The sequence below is a fragment of the Molossus molossus genome, unplaced genomic scaffold, assembly GCF_014108415.1.
Source record: "Molossus molossus isolate mMolMol1 unplaced genomic scaffold, mMolMol1.p scaffold_m16_p_9, whole genome shotgun sequence".
Lineage (NCBI taxonomy): Eukaryota > Metazoa > Chordata > Mammalia > Chiroptera > Molossidae > Molossus > Molossus molossus.
In genome coordinates this window covers 64,420,893-64,447,091 of record NW_023425403.1, presented here as the reverse complement: position 1 = coordinate 64,447,091, position 26,199 = coordinate 64,420,893, and the positions used below count along the sequence as shown (strand labels likewise).

At 39.5% G+C, this 26,199-nt stretch overlaps 1 protein-coding gene across 9 annotated transcripts in view; it reads left to right on the top strand.

Annotated features, from left to right (window-relative positions):
- Positions 1 to 24,101, top strand: part of LMO7 (LIM domain 7) — a 173,802-nt gene extending 149,701 nt beyond the window's left edge. For 6 of the 9 annotated variants that reach the window (XM_036250201.1, XM_036250208.1, XM_036250207.1 and 3 more), the window contains 15 exons: positions 207 to 368; positions 1,286 to 1,473; positions 2,449 to 2,509; positions 4,209 to 4,265; positions 6,138 to 6,163; positions 6,370 to 6,474; positions 7,784 to 7,876; positions 8,272 to 8,774; positions 9,747 to 9,812; positions 12,074 to 12,126; positions 15,001 to 15,214; positions 18,571 to 18,852; positions 21,366 to 21,474; positions 22,585 to 22,687; positions 24,016 to 24,101. In XM_036250201.1, coding sequence (XP_036106094.1) covers positions 207 to 368; positions 1,286 to 1,473; positions 2,449 to 2,509; positions 4,209 to 4,265; positions 6,138 to 6,163; positions 6,370 to 6,474; positions 7,784 to 7,876; positions 8,272 to 8,774; positions 9,747 to 9,812; positions 12,074 to 12,126; positions 15,001 to 15,214; positions 18,571 to 18,852; positions 21,366 to 21,474; positions 22,585 to 22,687; positions 24,016 to 24,038 — 2,045 coding nt within the window. In that variant the 3' untranslated portion in view covers positions 24,039 to 24,101. The remainder of the gene's footprint in view (positions 1 to 206; positions 369 to 1,285; positions 1,474 to 2,448; positions 2,510 to 4,208; positions 4,266 to 6,137; positions 6,164 to 6,369; positions 6,475 to 7,783; positions 7,877 to 8,271; positions 8,775 to 9,746; positions 9,813 to 12,073; positions 12,127 to 15,000; positions 15,215 to 18,570; positions 18,853 to 21,365; positions 21,475 to 22,584; positions 22,688 to 24,015) is intronic. The other 3 variants (XM_036250203.1, XM_036250209.1, XM_036250202.1) reach the window with 2 other exon arrangements.
- The last annotated feature ends 2,098 nt before the right edge of the window (positions 24,102 to 26,199 follow it).

Genomic DNA, 26,199 nt, shown 5'->3' with positions numbered 1-26,199 from the left:
ACAAAATGCCTCTGGTGCTTTGTGTATTGTTGATACTCAAATGTTTGATAACTAAGAAATTTTGTGACTCTTTTCCATCTGAAAAATGATTAGTTTTTAGAGAAATGGTTAGTTGAGATTAAAAAGTCATTTTTAAAAAATTTAAATAAGCAATGACCAAAGAACATGGCTATTTTTAAATTGGGTGTTAATTTTGCTTAATCTAGGTAGCCCAGCAGAATTTTCTCAGCTACAGGTAGATGATGAAATTATTGCTGTCAACAACACCAAGTTTTCATACAAGGACACAAAAGAGTGGGAAGAAACCATGGCTAATGCTCAAGAAACTGGAAACCTAGTCATGGATATCAGGCGGTATGGAAACTCTGGTGAGTTGTTTTTACCACTGTGTCTGGCTTTTTAAATTGGGAACTGGTCTTTGGCAGGTGGTTATAACAGCTTGCTTCAATAACATTTTTTTTTCTTTTCATTTTACTTTTTTATTTTTTGCTTAAAGATATATATATATTTTTTGGTTATGTCCAGACAAATCATGAATGACACTTCCTGAACTATTCTGTCTGAAAACTTTTCACTAGCAAATTTACTGAATTCTACATTAGTTATTGACTACTTTATATCCTGGACTGACTTTGAATGCATATAACAACTGAAGATTACTGGTTTTTAAAAATACTTATTCAAATATATCTGTCACTTTTTTTGAAGGCTATTGTAATTGTATCTGCATTAGGGAGTCATATAATAATTTTGAGTATTAAGAATTACACTATGACTGGACTTTCTCTACAGCATCGTAACTATACCCGGAGTAAGAGAGAACGTGGTAGGTCATATTCCTGTTGTTCATTCTCAGGAAACTTTCAAAATACATTCTATTATTGCATTTCTTAGTTATAGAAGTTAGATGGGGGTGGGCATTCATTCTTAAGAAACTTTCAAGATACATTCCATCATTGAATTTCCTAGTTATAAAAGTTAGACGAGATGGGCATTAAGCCACCCAGACCTCCCAACCTCTGATATTGTAAAGTAATAGCCATTCCTGGTTTACAGAAATATTCAGCAAATTTGCTACTCTTTTCATTATTAACATGATCTAACCATGTGTTTTCGGAAGGTGGTCTCTTGGTAGAAGCCTTAAACTTTTCATTTCTTTCACACACTATCTGATTTGTTTGTCTGTCTTGTGTGTGTGCATTTTGTGTATGTGCATTCAGTAACTATGTTCTTTCCACTTCAACATCTATGTGTACTCATTTCTTGATCTTCACCTGCCAATCAGATTGGGGCAAAGACCAGCCTTCCCTGCCATTTACACGGCATAAAACCCTCAATCTCACCAGTATGGCTACCAAAATTATAGGTTCACCTGAAACAAAATGGATTGATGCAACCTCTGGAATTTACAACTCAGACAGATCTTCAAATCTATCAATAATGACTGATTTCTCAGAAAGCCTCCAGAATTCTGTAAGTATTTTGAGAAGCGGGAATACTTGTTTAGAGCAAAGCAACTGTAGGAAGTGTGTGTTGGGGGAGAATAATTTATTTTGTTTGAACAATTTGATGCTACTTTAAACAACAGATAATTAAATAAAATAATTTATAGTAATGAGAGTAAAATGTACTTTTGAAAATCATAAGCATTACTCATTAATAATTAGAGTAATAACAAGTTACATAATAGTAAAATCAAAAGATCCCATACTGGTGTTTTGCAGGTGTTTCTTACCAATCTTTCATCATTATACCCATCTCTCAGATCCTTGTGAATGTGAAGTAGTAATTATGTTAAATTATACACTATGGCTTTTCTATGCTTTCTTTAGTCTTTACTGGTAAAATAAGTATAGTAATTGTGTACAATTTAAAACCTCATGAAGCACTTTAGTCCTTGTGTAGGTAAATTTGGTGGGTAGACTTATATATGTGGTTAAGAGATACTCAATTACATTAATTTATTAAAATAATCATAATGTAGACGATTTTCTAAGTTATCAAAGCAATACTTAAATTTAAATTTTCAAATAAATGTTTATATTGACTCCCTAGATATATATTGTTATCTGAAGATACCCTCTTTTTCTAATAAGGAGATTCTGCTACATTGTGTAAGACAGATATAAATGTTAGAGAATCCTATATAACTATGTTGCTTACTCATAAATATAAGCCAAATGGACTAATCATTATTTGACCCATCATGTTTCTTAGAAAATTAATGACTGATTGAACTTAAAGCCATCCATGCTAGTCATTAATCCTTTCCCAAATTTCAAAGAGTAATGAAAAAAAGTATCTATTATATGTAAAAGGCTGTAAAGAATACATTAATATTGACAATTCCTTTTGCTAAAAGGTATTTTCATCAATGGGAAATACATTATTTAAGCCCAAAGTCCAATTGGAGAGAATGTCGTTAATTGGCCTTTTTATTCTTTCTAGAATACTGAGTCCAAGGAAATCAATGGGATCCGTGATGAAAGCAATGCTTTTGAATTAAAAGGTAAACATCACCATTATAACTTACATTCATACTATAAGAAAAGTCATAGCACCTAAGTTCTGTCAATATAAAAATTAATATCTGTGAGTGAAAGAAAAACTGATCCACTGCAAGTTGAAACTAAAAGGTTAGCACTCAGATCCAATTGCAGCAGGTGGAAAGGCGCTCAGTTCCAGCGTTGAATGGATCAGGCACCGCAAACAAAGCTTTGGCAGCCTGTCCAGGAGCTTTGAGTGCCTGAGTGTCTAAGCCAACTAAGAAAGACTGGTTTTCCCAAGGCCATCAGCCGTCAGTGCTATGGTATGCTGCCAAAGGGAATCATAGTTAAATACAAAACGATGAATGAAGTTCCCTTTCTCCCTCTATTGTTGTGAGAGGGACAAGCTTGGAGGCAGCTAGTATTAATAGGGAAATGCCAAGGACAATAACAGTTGTTAGCAAAAGTACCCATTTGTAATAAAAAAAAAAAAGGCATCGTATCTAGGATAATTTTGCTTTATGGAGTTAGCATTCTCTTCCTCCTTCTGTTGGTCTATAAATAATTTAACTACCACATGTGGTGTGCTATTCCTTAGGCATACAAAATAAGTAGGCAGGGAAAGAGATCCAAAGAAGATGAAACTTCTTTTACCATGAACCTAGACTGCCAGGAATAGGGCTGGGTTTCCACAGCAGCCTGAATCTGGTGGCTTTGAATCTGCATTTGCCAGTTATGATACCTTATGTTAAAGCCAAAGTAAGTTTATAACTTTTCCTCTTTTTATTGATTATTTATCTTTGCATTTCATTTCTGATCATCTGACTATATTTTGTTTGCTATTGCATTCTTTATCAAAGGAGCTTTTAAAATGACTTTTTTTTCTTCCTGATATTAAATATAAGGCATCCAGGTCCTGCTCTGTCAGTCACTCAGGCAAAGCAAAACTAATAAGACCCTTAACTCGTTAGCGACTATGGGACTACATGGGTTCATCATTTCAGAGTTTTCTTTAGACAACAACTTGTATCAAGTAATAATTGCACTTACATTTTATGAATACATTAAAGTATAACAATCATTTGCCATAATCCTGTGACAGACCTGCAGAAGTCAGAATGTTTTCTTTCTCTTTCTTATCTGACAGGACTCCATTTGTTTTTCTTAAAAGGAGTGTCTGTAAGATCTTGAACACGAGGGCAAAATGTTCTAGTGACAAGAATGTTTTAAGTTTAGCATTTGTTTTGATTTTTCTCGATTACTGATTTTCTTGTCCTTTTCCCCGTTATTTTTTCAGTTTCTTTTTTTCTCACCTGTGTTGTAAAACCTCTTAGTTACAAACAGTTTTCTTTGTGCTAGAAGAGATGTTTGATTGACCTAATCAAAACAACTTAATTCCCATTTCCCTAATGCTGCGCGATCCAGCCTGAAGGTGGTACTTTGGCTTTTGTGAAACTAGACTGCTTTTCTGCTAAAATGTGTTAATAAAAATATTAGTTCCTTTTACTAATTTGAATATAGTACAGGCTACTAAAAATATGTGTGTCTTTGTGCATTGAAATAATTCATATCTTTTGTGGCTATCAGTTTTGTCATTTTTATTATAAAAAATAATATTGCTATAGATTAGAAATATGTATCAAGTATCATTTTGTTTTCCAGTGGTGAGAAATGAAAATGAATGACATCTTATTGATTTTTTTTTTTGTATTTTTCAACTAGCATCTGAACCTATTTCTTTGAAAAACTTAAAAAGGCGATCACAATTTTTTGAACAAGGTAAACCACCAAGCTAACAATTCATGCATTTTCATGGAATTGTTCCCACCCTCCACTCTTTCCTGGTAGTCTGTGGTGCTGGGCACAGAGCCTGTGCAGTTTGGCTGTCATCATGACCAACGACATAACCCATTTCCATTCTTTCCCTAGGGTCATCAGGCTTTTCTTACAGCTCATGGGTCTACCTCTGTGGTAATGGGTCTTTGTGTGTCCTTCATACCTCTGAAGTTTCTTGTTTCCCTTTTCTTTTTTGATTAAAAAATTGAGATGATATTAAACACACACTTCTTTCCACTGGGTGACAGTAAGAAATGAGGCCTTTTCATTTAAGCCTTACTGCTTCCTACAAATTGCATAATCTTAGATTGCACCAACATATCACTGGCTAACTTCCTAAAGACCTCTACCTTTTGGTTCTGGAAAATGTTCCCAGTAAAAAAGCAGAGCTGTCTATTGCTATTGGGATGGCAGCTTTGGAGTGTTAATAGGACTCTGTTGACTTTGAAGTAAATGAAAAGAAAATACACGTTGGTGACATTTGTGAACCAGTGAGTGTTGAGGTTCTCTACGTTGGTGTAGTGGGCAGCGCTCCCTCACGCTGTGCGGTGCATGTGGTGTTTCCTCCCTCGCATTTGTCACGCTCTGTCTCACGAATGTGGTTTGCGCTCTGTGTTTCACTGTCAAGAACTTAAAAGTAATATCCAAACATTGTAGCTGGCACGGTCGGGGTGGGGTGGGGTGGGGAGAGCGTGCTGTTGCTGTCTGAAATGTTTCTTACTTTTAAGCTTCTCAAACATTTACAAACTTGCCTTATGACATGATGTTTACTGGACTTTGATATTTTGTGCTGATCCCCTAGTAGTCTTCATTTGGTGAATTAGGGTCTCTCGACCATAAATAGAAATAGTTCAGCAGTTGTGCATGTGCAAGATCTATTTGTGTCAGTATCCTTAGTGTTTTTAATTTTTTTTTAAACTTCTGTTTTTTCCATGGTAACTTAATTGATACAATATGATGCTCCTAGCTCAGATCGGCTAAAACCACGCAATTCCTTTTTTTTTGATTCTAAGTTTTACTCACTTTCCTTCAACAGGCTACTTTAGGGAAGAATATTTTCCTAATTCTCAGAGCAGTTTTCTTAAACATATAATTGTGTAAGTGAATAATTTATTTGACAGTTGAGGTTTCAGGAAAATTTTAAAATACTGTATGAGAGTGCATTTTATGAAATTTGCTTACTTGTTTGTATTCCTTGTACTACAGACACACACTTATATAGGCACCCTAAGACTAAAAAGAATAACACTGTGAAAAAGAAAAAGAATAACACTATGCCATACATATGAAATTTGAATATTTATGTTTCAAATAATAGGAGGAAAAGAAAGGTTTCTTGAACATGTTAAATATGGTGGCTTATTTAAGAAAAGTAGCTCCTTAGCAAGAAGACATGAAAAATGTAAGTTAGAGTTCTCACATTGTAATTGAATAGTGACAAGTAAAACACAGGATTTGTAACATTTGAAATTTTTTAAAAGTAGGCCAAACAATGAGATACTACCCAGTCTATTACTACAAGAACCCTCTAAATTATTCGGAAATATACCACTGATCTAACGCTAGCACCCAGAACTTGGGTGTATCCTTGACCCTTCTTTCTTTTTTAACCGACTTTGAATTTGGAAGATGATTAACAAGCAGATAGAATTTAAGAGGATAAGAAGGACTTACTCCTGTTGTTTAAAAAAATGATGTCACTTGGTATACTGGCATAGAAACAGCTCGTGATACAACTTTCTGGAAGGAATTATTTCATTGACATGAAGACTTACACTGTGTTTTCTCCTTCCTCACCCGCATGCCGCCCTGCAGGAAGCTCTGACTCTGTGGTTCCCGACGTAAGTAACATTCCCTTGTGTTTTTTTGGAATAAGGAAGCTGATCCAGTCTTTTCAAGTTGAAAAGATCTATCTTGAACGACAAAGCCAGCTGTCCTGTGGAACAGCTTAGGCCCAGGGTGGTGTGAATAATCTATGCATGCACATAGGCTCCCATAGGTGACTTGATGAAGTGATGTGTTCTCTGAACCTCTTTTCTCTGGGTAGCTCCCAGTTCCAACGATCAGCGCCCCCAGTCGCTGGGCCTGGGATCAAGAGGAGGAGCGGAAGCGGCAGGAGCGGTGGCAGAAGGAGCAGGACCGCCTGCTGCAGGTAGCCAGAATCCCACCTGCTGCAGGTAGCCAGAATCCCGCCTGCTGCAGGTAGCCAGAATCCCGCCTGCTGCAGGAGCCAGAATCCCGCCTGCTGCAGGTAGCCAGAATCCCGCCTGCTGCAGGTAGCCAGAATCCTGCAGCCGCAGGAAGTGGGCCTGTTTAAGCGCTTTCCCTGGTCAGTGTCAACCAGTGCAGAGAAGCACAGTAAAAAAAGAAACTTAAAAGCCAGTAACCTCATCATTAACAAATACTTTGATAGGTAGTGCATTTGTATTAAAATACAAAAATGATTATTTTTTTTATGTTAAAAGTAATTGTCTGGTAGAATGCAGTCAGTTGCTTTTCCATTTGGAAGATTTCCATAATCCTCCTTTTAAAATCACGTATTAACCTTTGTGTATATTTTTAGAGTATAGGAGGCACTGTAGTTTGGATTTTACTTTTTTCTCTTTCTATGTACTATTTTTTATTTAGATGTATTGTGGTGACACTGCTTAATGACATTTTATAAGTTTCACATAAAAATTCTATAATACATCATCTGGATATGGCATTGTGTGCTCACCACCCAGCCGGGTCTCCTTCTGTCACCATATATTTGACCCCCTTTCCCCTCTTTATCCTCCCCGACCCTGTTCCCCTCTGGTAAGCACCATTCTGTTGTCTGTGTCTATGAGTTGGTTTGTTTCTTTTGTTTGTTCCTTTCTGTTTACATCCCACATGAGTGAAACCATAGGGTCTTATCCTTTTCTTTCTGACTTATTTCACTTAGCACAATACTCTCAAGATCCATCCATATAGTTGCAAATGGCAGTATTTCACCTTTTCTTCTGGCTGAGTAGTATTCCATTGTGTGCAAACACTACATCTTCCTTATCCAGTCATCCATCAAAGGACACTTAGGTTGTTTCTATGCCTCGGCCATTGTGTATAAAGCTGCAATGAACATAAGATTTTTGTATGAGTGAGAGGCTTTGTGAGGACTTCCTACCCTATACACTCTTGCTCAGTCTATTGCAGAGAAATGCAGTCCCCTTGCAGTTAGCTTGAGGGACTTTAATGAATTACAACCATGGCAAAGGGTGCATTCGGGTTCAATTCTGAGTGTCTTACCCTTTTCCAATGCCTGCATTTTAATTCAATATAAGCTCTTTTTTACTTTGGGGACCAGAATCTGATCGGTGAAAGTAAATATTTCTGTGTTTAAAGATTGAGGTGAAAGGCAGGGCTAGCAAAAATGCTAATGAAAAAGATTAACATCAACCTACTAATTAGCTAATCAATTAATATGCTATCATTTCTTATAGGAAAAATATCAACGCGAGCAGGAGAAACTAAGGGAAGAGTGGCAAAGGGCTAAGCAGGAGGCTGAGAGAGAGAATTACAAGTTCTTGAATGAGGTAGCGTTGGAACATGTTCTTGCTTCTCTATCTTGGTGAAATCAGCTGAAAAATGGAAGATTATACATTTCACTGGGCTTTTGCCACACGTTCGCCTACGTAGCTCTTTGAAAAATACAGTGAGCTTTGGTTTGTCAGAATTTTGCTCTGATGTTTCAACATTCTCCTAGTTTCTCTACTGAATAGTTCAATAATTCTATTAACAAACCCTGAGTGCACCTTCCTCTTCTAAGTTACATCTCCATCACCCACGTGTGGCTTTGTTAGTGATAAAACTTAACATCATTTGAAATAGAATTCCGGGCCAACTACAAAGAGTATTATCTGAAACTGAATATAGACATACCTTTATTAAATTATACAAATGCATAATATTTTCCCCCCTGGTCATGCAGGAGCTAATGGTCCTAAACTCAAACAGCATCGCTCGGACCACACGGGAGCCTGCTGTTGCCACCTTGGAAGCCACCTGGGACGAAGGGTCCAAGTCTTCCGACAGGGAAGGAACCCGAGCAGGAGAAGAGGAGAGGAGACAGTGGCAAAAGGAAGGTGTGAATGAAGACCAAAGAAAGAAGCTGCAGGAACAATTCACTCTTGACAAAGAGAGAGAACTGAAGGAGCAGCAATATCAGGAGGAGCAGGAAGAGAAGTGGCGCCAGGCGGAGGAACAGAGGCGCCAGGAGGAGGAACAGAAGCGCCAGGCGGAGGAAGAACAGAGGCGCCAGGCGGAGGAACAGAGGCGCCAGGCGGAGGAACAGAGGCACCAGGCGGAGGAACAGAGGCGCCAGGAGGAGGAACAGAAGCGCCAGGAGGAGGAACAGAAGCGCCGTGCAGAGGAACAGATGCGCCAGGCAGAGAGAGAGAGGGAAACATCAGTCAAAATATACCAGTATAGAAGGTCTGTTCCCATGCCAAAGGGCACATGTGGGTTTTCAATGGGCTTGGCTTATCTGTATCCATTGTCCACTTCAGAGGCACCTGATTGGTTTTCCTGCTCCCCACCATCCATCTCTACACAAGTGAACACAAGCAGCCAGGGTGAGCCCTTCACACAGTAGATAAGCTCCTGTCACCTTACTTTCCTGCTCAGTATCTCCAAATGGCTCCCCTCACATTAGACATCCGAAGTCATCCACAGGGCGGTAGAAGCCTTGTATGAACTGTGTTGGCCCTTTGGTGTATCTAGCACGGTCCTCCTTTTCCTTTCTTGCATGTGCACAACACATTCTGCCCCTAGGCTTTTGCATTTTCTAGTTTCTTGGCCCAGGGAAGTGTTCCCTTCTCCATTTGTTGTCTTACTCATTTTGTTTAAGTCTCTGAGCCTCATCACCACCAAACCGTTATTATATAAAATGATGAAGGGTCTTTTTGAAGAAAAAGATAAAATATATGAACAAACAAAATGGCAATGAATACATATCTATGGACAATGGAATCTACAAACAAAATGAACAGGCAGAACATGTTACCTTCTCAGACTTCCCAGAATGCCTCATCTAAAAGACGTACCTCTCCCTACCCCTTCTCTCCATGTGCCTTCCCTGTTATATGTTAGTATTCATTTCCTTGGTGGTTGGCCTGCATGCTCCTCTGAAATCGAAGTACTAGGAGGCCAATGAGCTTGTTTTATGTCCCTAGAACATAGCAGGCACACGACATGTACTTGTGAGATGGACTGCAAATGTCTGTTGGTAGCAGTGGGTCTGCTTTCTGCAGTGATTGATTAAAATACTTCTGTGTGTTTAGTTTGCAACCGAGAGACCATTCTTATAAAGATAACTAGAATAACATTGTTTTATTACCTTTTTCTTAAAACCTGGGAAGGCATTAAAGTCTTTCATTTTGATCATAAACTTTTTCCACCTTTCAGGCCTGTTGATTCCTATGATATACCAAAGGGCGAGGAAGACTCTTCAGGTTTGCTTCCTAGTGACAGGTGTGTAGAACATTTCGTTGTAATTTGGTTGGAGTAATTGGCTTCAAATGAATTTTCGTGGGCTTGTCCTAGATGTTTCGTAGAACTACTGCAGCTCTTGATCTTCCGTGGGGCGCCAAGAGATCTTGCTGGTAGATATTTAAAACTACCCCTCAACTCAGTAACTTAATTTATGATTTTGGGTTTCAGACTTTTGAGCTGAACTCAATTGGTAGTTCTTTTATTTGACTGGGCTCATCATGAGTCTACTACCAGTTTACCAGGTGAACTTTTGGGAGTTAACTGGCTGTCAGCTGGGCAGTGAGACCAACTGGGCTGTGTGTCTGTCAGCACGTGGCCAATCAGTGCAGTCTTACCTACACAGTGGCTGGGGGAGAAAAGGGAGAGAATGAAAGATAGGAAGCATTCTGGGCACCCTAGAGTCTCAGTTCTGACCTGGCACACCATTGCTTCTATCATTATTATTATTTTTAAAATTTATCTTTATTGTTGAAAGTATTACAGATGTCCCTCCTTTTTTCCCCCTTCGACACCCTACTTCCTGTTCCTGCCCTCGCTGCCTTCACCACACTGTTGTCTATGTCCATTGGTTATGCATACATGCATATCAGTTCTTTGGTCTATCTCGTTTTGTCTCCCACATTCTATTATTTAAGCAAAATCACAGAGCCAGCCCAAGTTGTCAGAGAGGGGAAAAACTCTACCTCTTGATGGGAGGAGCCATAATGCAAGGGGATGGGCTCAGGAGGATCATTGTGTTCATTTTTTGCAATCTACCTTAACATTTATTTGAAAGAGGTTATAAGCCACGGCATAAGCCTACCCCAAATGAAGTTACACGTAGACATCTGAAGTGAGAATTGCGGCCCCTCTGTTTGTTTGATTAGAACTACTGGTCACTTTTGGGGAATGCAGATAGGAGTTCAGATATCATAAGTTGTATATACATCTTCAAATTCCCTAAAACATTACATTGAATGTTTTTAAGTAATTTTAAAAGTGCCTTGCACTTTTGAAATCACTAAGGGCTTCTACACAGAATAAAAATATCCACTGTATGACCAGTAACTTGCGTTTTCAGAGCTGAAATTTTTTCTTTAGGAAGCTTGCTTTCTAGATAAGGAACGATTCATCTGTATCGGCAATCAGGTGACTGACTAGGGCTCAGAGCAGATAGGGAACAGAAAAGGTACTATACAGGTAATAAGGGGCTGATATTAAGCTGAGAAAAAGTTCTAGTGAATAGTGACCTGATTTATAATGAGTGTTCCTGGGTACCTATAGATTATTAAGATGCGTATCTCTCTTCTTTTAAGCTATGTGTTTATCTGTATATTTAAATAAGCTTTAATTTATATAGCTCATTGCCTTGAGAAAATAGATTTCAGAGAAAGGAAACTTAAGGAATCCTGGGAAATATGAAATTCTTCTAGGCATTTGTGGGATAGCATGCCCTAGAGAAATTAAGGAGTGTGGCTAAACATCTTGTCATAAATGTATTTTCTTTTATTCATGAAGGCAAATGAAATCATTCATGAATGTTGCTAACAGTTGTGTTACCTTCTTATTATATAGTATACATGATTAAATGTTATATGTGTATCCATGTATATGTTGTATGCATGTACTAATACATGTATACATATGTATCATTATTCATTTTTATTACTATTATTTGAAGTTACTGTGCCTAGTAGGATAAGAATGAGATCAGCATGTGTTACTATACAGCCATATTTTGCAGTACAAAGTCAGGGATTTTCAGAAGTTGCCTATGCCAGCCCACTCCAAAGGGTACCGCTTTGGAACACTAGGTCAGTATTTGGTAAGGTGCTGCTTCAGAGTAGTACCCTAATGCCCCCAAAGTTGACTTCTTGACCCTCATGCTGCAGGAAGCAAGTAGGATAGTTGCATGTTAGAAGACCTGATGACAGATGCTTTGTACATCCCGGTAAGATTGAGATCTGGAAGAGAGGCAAAGTATATAATTGGTTCAAATTATAAGCTCAGTCATCATACAAGATGGAGAAGATTTTCACATGATTATATATTTCCAGGATCAGGCTCTTCTCTCTTCAAGAGATGTCACTGTTTTCTGCTAGTTTGTGTAACATGAAAAATTCCCTGGTATGAAAATAACTATAGATCTCAACAGACAGGAAATCATCTTCTTTAAAAAGTAATATTTTTGGTGTTTTTCATAAATATGAAAAGGATGTTTTTAATGAGACATGTCTTATATACTGTGTTCTGTGTCCTAGGAATAAATCCAGATCCACTACTGAGCTCGATGATTACTCCACAAATAAAAATGGTAAATGTGAATTTTTTTCAAAATTGCTCATTTATGCTATCACACGCTATGATCAGTATTTTTAAGGTCAAGATATTCCAGGTTCATCAAGATTACATAATTCAAATACCAAATATATTTAGCATTTGTGTTTACAAACAAAACTATCTGGTGCTTATTTTGGCTTTACTTTATAATGGTGGGAGTACCGGGAAATTAAAATGAAATATGTGGAAAATTTTCAAAGTGCTACCGATAGAGTTTTGTACAGTTGATTTTATCTTGTAGCCAAGGGAATGGGACAGAAAAGTTTTCTGCAGAATACTAGGTGACTTCAAAATTGTGTATAAAATAGAAATTGTACATTTAAATAACATGTGTCAAAAAAAAATCCAAAATATTAATGATTTCACTAACTTGGAAAAAACAGTTTGAAACCTGATATTGTTAGTTTGAAGTGCATTTCTATATATAACTGGTGTTACATATAACTGAAGGAAAACAAACAAACAACTAAGCAAAAAGCATCATTTTAAGCATGGTTTAACAAATTTTTTTTTTTATCCTCACCCGAGGACATTTTTCCATTTTTTATTCAGATAGAGCGGGAAGGAGAGAGAGGAAGAGAGAGAAACATCGATGTGAAAGGGACACATCGAGTGGCCACCACCCACACGTCCCAACCAGGGCCAGGGACAAACTGCAGCCAAGGTACATGCCCTTAGCGGGAACCGAACCTGGGTCTCTGTGGACCGCAGGCTGACGCTCTAACCGCTGAGCCAAACTGGCCAGGGCTTAAGCAAGGTTTATATACCAGCCTTGGCGTAGGAAGGGTATTAGTACTTATGTAGATGAAGGAAGGTTCGGGTGAGGGTTGAGGTGAACTTGGTGAACATGCCCATCTAAGTGGACAGCTCCTTCCCAGCTTCAGCCTCTTACTGTCACGTGAGAAAATGAATACAAGCCTCTGCTTACCGTTTCTGTTATAAGAGAAATAAAACAAACAAACAAAAAATCTGGATTTTCACGTTAACCTTTAATTACTGACAACGAATTAAAAAAATTTAAACCCTCTGTGAGCCAAACCACATTTGCAGGTCCGAACAGTCTGGTGGGAGATCGTTTGTTACTTCTGGTTAAAGCTTGTAGAATTTACAGTTTTTATTAGGTTCTGTGATCACCCCTTTCTCCTTCCTTCTCTGGTCCTAGTTTGTCTTTCCAGCCTATTTTGCTGTTTTTCCCACTTGTAACTCTTAACTAGAACCAAATTGTTCTCTCTCTCGGTTCCCAACTTATCAGGTGCTTTCTGATTGGGTTCTTCTAGTGTCACCAATGTGGATTTCTGGTTTCTTCTCCCCTGAATTCACCACTAACCACCATGAAAATGGAGGTTTAAGTACTTCAATCTGCCATGAGACATTTTGTTGTTGTTGTTGTTAATCCTCACCCGAGGATATTATTTCATTGATTTTTAGAGAAAGTGGAAGGGAGGGAGAGAGGAGGATGAGGAGAGAAACAGATGTGAGAGAGACACATTGATCATCATGACGTCTCCCGTATGACCCTGACTGGGCCAGAGATTGAACGGGCAACCCAGGCACATGCACTTGACCTGCTGCCAACCCCCACGACCCTTTGCTGCACAGGCTGACTTTCTAACGCTGAGCCAAACTGGCCAGGGCTGCCATGAAACATTTTTAACCTGCATTTATAGCATTCTTTTCTGAACTTAGACACAGATCTGTTAGTAATGGCCGTGTGATTCTCTCCCTCTGAAATAGTCCTGTTGGTATTCGTGGCTGGTATTATTAATCTGGTTATTCTTGTGTGTACATCTTTTCCCCTTTGTTAACTGAGTATCAGGCAGTGGGAGTTATCACATATTTTATTGAAAAACTTGGTTATGCCAGTAAGGTACTTGTAAAATAGAAAATGTTTCATTTGAAATCTGACCAAATTGTGATACACAAATATAAACATAGATATGTATAAGGAACCTCTGGTGGCCTTATTCATGGCTTACTTGAAGATGAGTTAAGGCAGACACATCATGAATTTTGACAGAATGACAATAGCAGTGAATCTGGAGAGTGAAAGAAAATAAATCCTTAGATGAAATTTCTTAAGCCGAATTAAGGTGGGGAGGATACTTCAAAGTTTATGGATGTTTTACCCAAATCAGAAATTAACCAGCAAGTCCAATAAGACAAAGCCTTCAGGATAAAACGTGACTTAATTTTCATTCATGCATCCGACATCCAAAATTATAGCTTTGTCAGTTTCTTATTAGAGAAGCAAGTCTTGTAACATTCCCTGGTTAGCATTTGGATTACTTGGCTAATTTTCAGTTTCACAAAAGCCAGTTCAGTGATTGAATGTGCTCTCATTTCTTCAGTCTGGTCATGACTTGAATTCTGTGACATGTACCGTGGAGACTCGAGTCACGGCATCTGGAGATACATGCATTGATGTCTTCGCTGTCTCCCCAGGAGAAGTGTACAGTTTTTGAAGGAGTAGAGCTCCCGTTCCCTGTGGAGTTGTCACAGCAAGCATTCAATGAACACAAGCTTGATTGATTTAATTTAGGAAGGCCGGGACAGATGGAAGAGAAACTGTTTCTGGATGAGCATTTTGTAACTTAGTGTTGCTGGAATCAGTGCTGGTTGTTCCCTTTCCACAGGCTTCTTCGTGTTCCTCGGTGCGCGCTGTGGTGTGCCCCGGGTGTGGCACTGGGATCTCGGGACTAGGTCCCTCGGCAGCAGCCTCACTGAGAATCGATAACGTTAGCATGTGTGCACAATGTCACATTTTTTGCTACACTGTATTTGGAGATTTAGCCACTGTTCTTTTTTTCAATGTACTAACCCTGCAGCTTTCAATGTGTTTTTAATTTAGTAAACCATAAGTATTTAGACCAAGTTGGGAGCAGTAGCTCGTCACAGCGGAGCTCCAAGAAGGAGCAAGTTCCATCAGAAGCGGAGCTGGAGAGGCAACAGATCCTTCAAGAAATGAGGAAGAGGACATCCCTTCACAATGACAACAGCTGGATCCGACAGCGCAGTTCCAGTGTCAACAAAGAGCCCATTTGTCTGCCTGGGATTATGAGAAGGTGCGAGACGTTTTGGGAATTATCTCCTCTTTTGTGCTGGGAGGCAAATATTTGAGTTCTGGACATGCTGGCTGTTTTGGGCAGAAGAGATGTCATAAATTCTTCTCTTAATCTAAGATTTAGTGGAAGAAAGGGAAGTAGAGCAAATGTCCTGGGGCACTTATTAAGTGTCAGACACGTGTTGGTTGCTTTGCCTGAATCATCTGACTTAATCTGGGGAAAATGGGAAGCAGGGATAGTTTTTCTATTTTTCCACATGAGGAAATGGCAGCTCAAGCAGAGAATGCATGGGGATAAAGGCAAGTGGCTACTAGATGGCAAAGCTGGATGTAGAAGTCGGAAGTGGGATTCAGGCACTAAAATAGTTCGTGCAGTTCTTGGTGCTTCCTTGGCTGCTGGACTTAAAAAAAAAAAAAAAAAGCCTCTCTTTGTTTATGGTGCATCAGTGGTTGGATTGGAATCATAATGGTGTTCACAAAGTGCAAAAACCTGATTTTTTTAACTTTCCAAAAAATATATAGATATAAATTCATTGGAGATGAGAGGATGAACATTTTTAAAGATGTGTCTTGGGTAAGTGAATACTGAGGCTACTTTTATTCAGCTGAGAAACAAAGGATAATTATTTGCAACATATTATAGGCAAAGGTTGATTATCTCAGTGTACAATGAACTTTTGTAGATCAGTAAATAAACCTTGACAGCTTTATAGAAACAGAAAATTGATATGAACTGATAGTTTATCGAAATAGAAACAAAGTCATTAAATATATAGCAGATCAATACTTCTCATAAAACAACTGCTATAGCTTGCTTATGGGATTTGTAGAGTTAAAGAAGTGCTGGTGTTGACTGTAGAAGGAAACAGGAATTCTGTTCCTGGTGGGGCGGGTGTTTTTCCATGATCATTAAGCAGAAGTTTTACCCTGTGAACACTTTAGTTTCTGCTACTTTATCTTCTGGGTATGTTTGGTTAAGTATGCAAAAATATATTGAAGAAAATGTACCTAAATATTGTTGTTATTATTTTATTGATTTGAGAGAGAGAGAGATTGTTTTGTTGCTCCACCCATTTAGGCATTCACTAGCTGATTCTTGTATGTGCCGTGACCGGGGATTAAATCTGCAACCTTGGTGTATCGGGAAGACACAGGAGCCAACTGAGCTACCTGGCCAGGGCCTAAACTTAAATATTATTAAATATACACTTTAATGATATGAACTAATCATAAAAAAAGGATATGAACTAATAATAGTGCCCCTGGTACTTGTTAAATAGCAGCACAGTGATAGGGTAGAATATGATACAACTATTAAAGAATTGAAAGTGGCATATTGCTGCATAATACACCACCTCCAAACGGTAGGTTAAAAATAATGATTCACACCACAGAGTTCTGAGGGGTCGACCTGGCAGTTCTTTACTGGGTGTTGGTTGGGGCACTCGGGCAGCTGTAGTCATTCAAAGCCGGGGCTGGCAAATTCTTTCTGTATGAAGACATAGTGAGTAACTTACTTGGTAGGCCACCCAAGTCTCTGTGAAGGCTGCAGAGTTTCTTTGCTGTGGTTGTCCTATGGCTTTGAAGTGTACAGTACCCCGCACTCCTGGGTTGTGCCTGTGCGGGAGGGGCTGTGATTCGCGAACCCCGATGTAGAAGCTTCCCTGAGAGCTCGGCTGGAGCTGTAGTTGGGAGTCTCTGTTCTCTGTATGGGCCTCACTACATAGCTCCTTGGGCTGCCTCGGGATTTAGCACCTGGATGCAGAGAGGACGCCTTGCAAGAGGATAAGCCCTAATGCTTATCAAACCTCCATTTGTATCGTGTTTGCTAATGTCCCGCAGGTCAGTCTCGTGGCCAAGCCCAAATCAGTGAGCGGGAACTACACAAGGGCATCGGTACCAGGAGGGTGGTTCACTGGGGGGCCATGAAAGTCCCATTTATTACATGAACTGACATAAGGATAGTTCTAAGATCATATATATTACATGGAATAAAGCAAGTTATGGGGAATATGCATTGTAGACTAATGTTACACACATCACAACATATTACAGATGTATACGGGCATTGCTATACTTACATATGTAAACTTGTATGTATATGTACATATGTGAGAAAAAGTCTAGAAGGATACATATTTAATAATAGTAACTTCTAGGGATTATACATTGTGGTAAGTGAGAGAGGGGAAAACCTTATTGCTCCTTTTTTACTGCCTGGGTCTTTCTCATCATGATGATGTACTACTTCTATAGTTTCAAAAGAAATAATATATATTTCAAATTTGAGATGAGAAAAAGTTTTAAAAGTAATCACGAAACTGACCAGGTAGAAAAATATCGTCATAATTTCGAGTCATACTTTGTAGATCAGAATTAATGTAAGTAATAACTTCATTTAAGAGAGATTTCCAAAGGTTGTACTTGCATGACTGTGGGGTGGTGAGTGGATGAGGGGTGCGCAGCAGAACTGGCCTGGGTTCCTTAGGAATCGGGGGACTTCAGTTCGAGAGCCAGTCCACCGCTGGCCAGCTCTTTGTCCTACGGACAAGGTAACTTCCGTGAGATCTAAAAATATGTATATAAGTAATTGTACAGAGAGTTGTGAAGATTAAATTAATGTTTTGTGTAACAGTGTTTAGTCTAATACCTGACATATGTACATGTTTAAAAAGCTATTTTTTATTAGTTTTTAAAAGTGAAGATTGATATGTCTAAACAAGGAAAGAGTTAAAGGACACATATATGTGGTTTTTGTCTTAGAATTTTATTTAAAAAATATTTTTCTTAGTATTTTCCTTTCCACTTTGACATTTATTCGTTAACCTAAGCACCCAGTAAATAAAAGTAGAAATACACGAAGATTAATTGAACATGAAACATCATGTTGCCTCTGATGAGAAGAAACTTTAGTTTTAGAGGTAATTTTATATGTAATTGGACTTATTAGATTAATACCTGCTTACCAAATATATATATATATATATATGTATGTATTATCCTCACCCGAGGACATTTTTCCATTTTTTGTTCAGGCAGAGTGGGAGGGAGAGAGAGGAACAAAGAGAGAGAGAAACATCGACATGAAAGGGACACATCGAGTGGCTGCCGCCCGCACGACCAACCAGGGCCAGGGACAAACTGCAACTGAATAACTTTTTTTTTTTTTTTTGTGGTATGTGCCCCTAGTGGAAACCAAACCCGGGAGTGTCTGGTCCACAGGCCGACACTCAACTGCTGAGCCAAACTGGCCAGGGCTTCAAATATATTAAAATTGATGTTTTAATGACTGCAATGTTAAATAGAGTTCTAGTTGAATGTGTTATATAATCTTGATGAATCCTTTCTATGTTTCAGAGGTGAATCTCTAGATAACCTGGAGTCCCCAAGATCCAGTTCCTGGAGACAGTCCCCTTGGCTCAGTCAGTCTACAGGGGTCTATGCTTCTTCCTCCGTCCAAGACTTCAGCCGCCCCCCACCGCAGCTGGTGTCCACATCGAACCGCGCCTACATGCGGAACCCGTCCTCCAGCATACCCCCTCCTTCTGCCGGCGCTGGGAAGCCCACCTCCGCACCTTCCCCCACTCCACGCAGCCATTTCCCTGCAGCTTCACCCCCGGGCTCCCAGCCACGCAACAGGTGAGGCCTTTTGGGTTTCTCCTTTTCTTTGTTTCAGGGGTATTTTTTTTTTTTAATAATTTTTTTTTAATTGATTTTAGAGAGAGAGGAAGGGAGAGGGAAAGAGATAGAGACATTGATGAGAGAGACCTTCAATTGGCTCCTCCTTCATGCCCCCACTGGGGATCGGGCCCACAACCCGGGCATGTGCCCTGAACGGGAATTGCACTGGCGACCTCTTGGTGCCTGGGTCAACGCTCAACCACTGAGCCACAGCAGCCAGGCTCAGGGGTATTTTTTTCATTAAAATTGCCTCAAGCCTTTTTGAATGTGTCCCATTCAGTGTTCTATTATCAGATCACTTCAGAGAGCTTTCTTAAGAGCTTTCTAAGAGCATTTATGGATAACTTGTGAAGCCACTGGTGACCTTTGAGACACCAGCATCTTGCCGCTGTCTCATTGGCTGGTGCTGTGGTCAGTCTTAGACACTGGATGTACCTGAATAGTTCTCAATATTGAATTGTACAAACATACAGTAACCTATGAAGGCATTTCAAGTTTATAAGTAAAAGCAGTATTGTAAAATGGTTGACTTTTTTTTTTAATCCTCACCCAAGGACATTTTTGCAGTTATCTTCAGTTAGAGCAGGAGGGAAAGAGGGAGGAAGAGAAAGGGAGCAACATTGATGTGAGAGAGACACATTGACTGGTTGCCACCTACATGACCCCAACCGGGGCTGGGAACAAACTGCAACCGAGGTACGTGCCCTTAGCAGGAACCAAACCCGGGACTCTGGTCTGTGGGCTGACGCTCTAACTGCCGAGCTAAACCGGCCAGGGCACATGGTTGACTGTTTTTTTTTTTGTTTTTTTTTTTGTTTTTTTTTTTTAATTTTTTTTTATCCTCACCCGAGGATATTTTTCCATTTTTTGTACAGATAGAGTGGGAGGGAGAGAGAGAGAGAAACATCGACGTGAAGGGACACATCGAGTGGCTGCCACCCGCACGACCAACCAGGGCCGGGGACAAACTGCAACCGAAGTACGTGCCCTTAGCGGGAACCGAACCCGGGTCTCTCCGGACCGCAGGCCGACGCTCTAACCGCTGAGCCAAACTGGCCAGGGCACATGGTTGACTGTTTTAATGAGACAATACAAACTCATTTTATAGAAATTGAGTATAAAAGGAAAGCACTATAACCAACCTCCATTATCTGTGGAACTTTTAACCAGCTGGATAAAAAAAAAAAGTTAAGTAGTTAGCTATCGCCACTTGGGTTTTTGATTCCCAAAACTATTGCTCGTCTCTCATCTGGTTTGCTGACATTTCCTTCAGACTACATCAACCGATTCTGCGGGTCAGATGCCATGGGAATCGTGTAAGAGTCATAATAGTAGATCTTGGTTCAAAGCTTGCCTTTTGATATGGAGGGAAGCTGAGCGAGCAGCATGTGTGGGGTGATTAGATCCACGCAGCTTCTCCGCAGATCTTGAGGCTTCACGAAGCCATGCCCTGCGGCGTTCCTGCTGCCCGAGGGGCGTTCTTCCCTCGTACACTGCTTCTCCTGCAAAGGAAAACTGAGAGTAGGAACACAATGGTTGATACTGGGATTTTTTTTAAGCCATCAAATAAGGGATTTTGTTCAAAGAGAATTTATTTGATATTCATCTAAAACGTTTTACTTGTATCAGGATCTATAAAGTGTGTGTCAGGGAGTTTGAATGAAGAGAAGACGGAGTGAGAATTTATGGTAAATTGTGGAGGAAGAGGAAGGCCTTGGTGGGAGAGACAAAGCAGAGGAGGGAATGCCCGTTTCCTGAGAGCCCCACCCTAGGAGAACACGTGGGAGACGGGTCAGGCTTTGTGCCCTGAAAAGGTTTCTCTCTCGGAGTTGGTACTGTAACACGAGTGCTTTTCAGTGCCACCCAAGTGCCGTGTTCGAACTGTGGGATGCAAAGGTAAGAAGTGGCCGGCCCCTTCCCACCTCGGAGGGAAGATGAGACTCGTCTCCAAGGGGAAGGGGAAACTCTCCTTACCTATCTAAATGGTAGCTGCCAGGCTGTTTTCGTTTCGTTCTCTGCAGAGGCAGCCCTGCAGAGGCACCGTCAGGAAAACACTGCTACTTCTGTTTAAGTAGAATGTTGGGCGAATGGGAAAGAGGGTGGGGAAACAAGTTTGGGGTGGTAGCATACAAAGCCCCAGTGAAGTTGGGGCTGCTGTCTTGGTGTTCTGATGGGTGAAATGACATGGTTAGAGTTGTGCTTTGGAAGAGGGGGTGCTTGAAGGGCAGAGTGGACTAATGACACCGAAATTGTCCGTTTATTGCATAGGTGTCCAGGGGTTCAGAACCATCATGGAAATCCTTCAAGGTACAATTAAATGAAGGCATATTTTAGTTGGCTGGCGAAACTTTTCCTCCCACAGATATAGACTCTCCTCAATCGTTAACGTTAACGCCAGAGTGTGATTTTTAAAATAATAACCTTGAGCTGCTCAGACAAAAGCCTCCATCCCATTCTCGTTCTGCGTCTAGGTCAGTCAGTGGGAAGCGCGTGTGCTCCTACTGTCATAACATTCTGGGCAAAGGCGCCGCCATGATCATCGAGTCCCTGGGTCTTTGTTATCATTTGTATTGTTTCAAGGTGAGACCAAGATAAACAGCTTCTGCAGGCCCGCACAGCTTTGCTGGGAGAGCGCATGGCTTTTTTGCGCGCTGGGTGTGGACGTGCCATGAACGAGCGAGGTGCTGCTGTTCTTTGTCAGTCTGTGCTGCACTTGGAATTTCAGATGGCTTGCTACTACTTAATACTCCAATCTTGAACCTCTTTTCAAAAATTAAACGTGGAAATGCTGTGCACTTCCCATCTCCAATGTGTTAGGATTCTATGCGTACAATTTGCAGTGCATAGATGCGTTCTCTATCATGTGGTCATAGGCATGTTCGAAATGTCACTTACTAATGTCATTAACAGCATGGGGATGGGCTGTGCAATTATAAAATTGTCTAAAAACCTGGCTTTGAATAGGGAGAGTGTGAGGAAAGCCATTGTAAATATTTTTACAGTTGCACAGCCTGCTTGCACTTGATGGTTTCTTGCACCTAACAAAGAACCAAGGCTGTTAACTATTTTACAGTAACTGGCTTTAGAGACACATCTATTGGATTCCTGAACCTGTGTTGGACCAGAGAGTGATTCCGGTTGTTGATCCTGGAGTCCCACAGACCACAGCTTGTTTCGGCTTGTATAGAGCTGGCTTGGGCTGTTTCTAGGTATAGCAGAATGAGTCAAAATTATTAGTGTTTGAGCCATGGAACCAAAGTACCCAGCCTTGAAGTGAAAGAGCCATGTGAAAACACTTGCCAAGCCGGTGCAGTGGGGACACTGGGCATGTCCTACCCCAGAAACCCAGTGTCCTACCCACCTCGCCAGTTCTTTCACATGGTGCTTTTTCCTCTCATTCCCCTGAGAGAAGTGAAGACTAAATCTCTTTAAGACAGCAAATCATTTCTACTCTTGATATATTTAGAATGATCATCTTGGCTCTTAAAATTGGCTTTATGAATTCTTTAACATCTCATCTGGCAGGCTTGATTTTAATCTACTAATTATATTTTGGCTTTTTTTTTTTTTTTTTCCTGAAACATCTAAATGCTTACAAGCTGCATTTTGCTCACTTGTTTTTTTCTAGGAGTGCCCCAACCTTTCTTCAACTCACTGAGTGTGAATTTTTTTTTTTTTTTTGTCCTCCAGTGTGTTGCCTGTGAGTGTGACCTCGGAGGCTCTTCCTCAGGAACCGAAGTCAGAATCAGAAACAACCAACTGTACTGCAACAACTGCTATCTCAGATTCAAATGTAAGAGAGCAAATCAAGGAGAAAATTTCTTGTCTTTTAAGGAAACCACGAATCCCCATGCATTTCCCTGAATCTGCAGCCCCCTCCCCCTCCAGCTCCCTGCCCTAGAACTCCAGGTTTTAGGGGTACAGTGAGGGGGTCAGAGCTTGGGATTCTAGCCACACAGGGGTGGGTTGTGGGGCTGAGGAACTGGAGAGGGCTGTGTGCCCGAGTCAGGATGGCGTCCTGTGCAGTCTGCTCAGAGTCTGGAGAAACTGCTAATGACCTGAGGATCAGAACAAACCGAAACAGACAGTTGAAATGAATTTTTGGTATAGACTGGAATCTGTTTCTTGGCTGAGATTGTTCCCTCATCATTAGCTGATTTCTGTTATTTAACAATGGGCTCTGAGGATGTGATTTAGAATATGATCAACTTTAAAAACTGTGGTTTCAAAGGGTGTAAAGAATAGTCAGTTTATGCTTTGTTACTATATAATCATATGGCAATACATACATTTTGACAAAGAGAGCATTAATTCTGATTATATGGTATTTCACCGTCATTTTGGGGAAAATTGAGTTTTTAAAAAACTTCACATGCTATTTTGTGTCTAATATGTTTTCATTTGTAAGTGTGTTATGAAATCTAGACTAGCATAATTAGATTGCCTATTGTGTATAGCTACATAAAGACAACCATTGCTGCTGTTTATATTTGAACCTTGATGCTGGTAACATGTGTTTCTTCCTTATTGTGAAAGGGTGTTACAAGTGGTATCAGCAAAACCCTTTGCTTTTGAACTCAGAGGTATTTATATGGCCCTTTCTGTGAAGAGTGCTTTGGAAATGGTTTAAGCCCACTCAACTCTCTTTTATCTGTCAGTGGGGTCTGAGTCTTCTGACCCCCGCGGTCCAGTCCTTTTCTGGTTGCTGCCCCTGAGGTTGGAGAATGTCAAGGCTGGGTGTGTAACGGGGGAGTGTGTATATGTGTGTGTGCTTTTCTCTCTTCAGTCAAATCTCAAAGCCAAAGAGAATTCATTTTATTTTATTTTTGGAATCGTCACGGAAAAATTGCCCATGCCTTTTCTCTTCTCCAATACAAATAAAAGAGAGTTGAGTGTAATTTACTTCTATATCAGCAGTTAATTTTTACTCCATTTTTGCAGACAATGACTTCTAGTACCCAGAGGCAGTGATCTGCCTAGCTTTATCCTAAGTGAGTGACAAGGTGACTCTTTCTACCTCATGGGGCCATTCTGAGTGATCACTGCTATGCATCCCAAATGGCAATGTTCCTGAGTTCCTGAATCTAAGCGCTTTTCTTTCTTCTCTCCTTGCCTGATCAGCTGGACGGCCAACCGCCATGTGATGTAAGCCTCCACACGAAAGCACTGTTGCAGATAGAAGAAGAGTTGGTTGCTGCTGATGTAGATCTATAAATATATGTTGTATGTCTTTTTTTCTCTATTGTTTTTTTAAAAAAAGATTAACACCTTTTTTTTTTTTTTTGGCTTCTGTAGATTACATCACAGCAGTGTAGTCTTGGTAGAACCTGTATTTTTATTGTTTATTTATAAGGAAGTGATTATGTGTGGGGGAAAGTGCAGTATTTACTTTCTGAGTTGAGCATCTTAAAAGAACAAGGGGAAAAAGAACTTTAAAATATTTTTGAGGCTGATAATGATCAGTGGTGTTTTGAAGAGGGTTATTTTATTGTTTTTGGTTTTTTTTTTAAGGTTCTGAAATATTATTTGAAATAGTTAATATAAATATATAATTGCATTTGCTCTGTTTATTGTAATGTAAGCTAAATTAATACAGAACCATATGGAAATGTCACTAAAAATTCACCCCCCAAATTTGCTTTCTGTATCCTTCTTTTCAATGATATATTATGATTTGAAAAAAATTAGCTTATATAACATCTTATTTGCTTGATGAGGGGAGCTCTGTTTTCTTCAGAATTGTTGCTAACCGGTTCCCAATAGAGAGCTGCTGCTTTTCATTCATGAAAAATCATTATAGTTTGTATACCAGAAATTTTCTCCAGAGACTAGTGAGACTTTCTGTTCAACTACATTTGTAAATAAAATTGCTGATGCATTTAAGGAGTGGTTCTTTGTTTGTGTGTGTGTGTGTGTGTATGTGTGTGTGTGTGTGTGTGTCTACCTTCCAAGCATTTTAGTTATATTCCAGTATGTGGCTTTTCTTGATATTATTTTTTATTTAGCATCTTTACTGAGGTATGAGTTGACATAATAAACTGCACATATTTAAAACCGTACAATGTGACAAGTTTTGGCATATGTGTATACCTCTGAAACTATCACCACACTCTTGGTATTGTTTTTATTGAAAAAACTGAACAAGGAACTTTAGTTTTGCTGGAAAGTTGTTTTTCAGTGCAATACCTTTTTATGGTAAGCGGTGAAGTGAATGGTGAATTGTTGGATTGTTTGCATAAAATCTTTATTCTTTTGCTTTCTGAGTGATAAAAGGAGAATATAACAGTGAGTTTAGAAAATTTATACAGTAAAATAATTAGTATCTCTAATGTTCCAGAAATCTGAAGTGGAAATGCAAGAATAAAAAACTAAAGCATGCTTTAAGAAAAAATATAAACTTGCTAGAATCCATTATCATCATGAAAATGGAATGGATAATTCCACTGTATTGAAATAGTTAGAACTATATATATGGAGCTCTAATGTGGGAGAAAATGAAAAATTTAGTTCATTTTTATTTTTGTTTAGTATTCATTATTTCTGATTATTGAAGTAATAAATGTGTTTATTGATGAAAATTATCAAATGTCCTAAAGCATAGAGAATATAGTTCTCACTCAGCCAGTGTAGCTCAGGGGGTTGAGTGTCGTCCCACTCACTGAGAGTCCTGGTTGGATTCCCAGTCAGGGCACATGCCCGGGTTGCAGGCTCGATCCCTGGAAGGGGGCGTGCAGGAGGCAGCTGATCACTGTTTCTCTCTCACATCAATGTTTCTATCTCTCTCTCCCTTCCTCTCTTTCTAAAAAATCAGTAAAAACATATTTTTTAAAATGTTAATTATTCTCAACTCCAAACTCCAAAGAAGAGAGCTCTGTGTTTGAACTCATTCTTTGTAATTTATCCTGTGTTCTTAACATTCTATTGTGAATTTTTCCATGTTCTTGAAATCATTTCTATTTATCTTGATTAATGGTTGCATAGTGTTCCATTGTTTGGTGCTATTAATATTTAGTTGATAATTTCTCTACTGTATACATCTCACTTGTTTCTAGTATTTAACATTTTAATATATATAATATAGTTATATATATGTATAAATATTTCTAATATAAATTTTATAATAGGCCCTCTATGACCATATCTATTTCTTTGTATTATTTTAATAGCTATGAGATTATTGGCTCAGAGATTATGCATTCTAAGGCTGCCATACACACATTGCCAAAGTGGTTTCCCGAAAGGTGCTAGTAGCTTAGATTCTCATGAGCAGCACATGGGCTTGTCCATCTCTCTTCACATTCACCA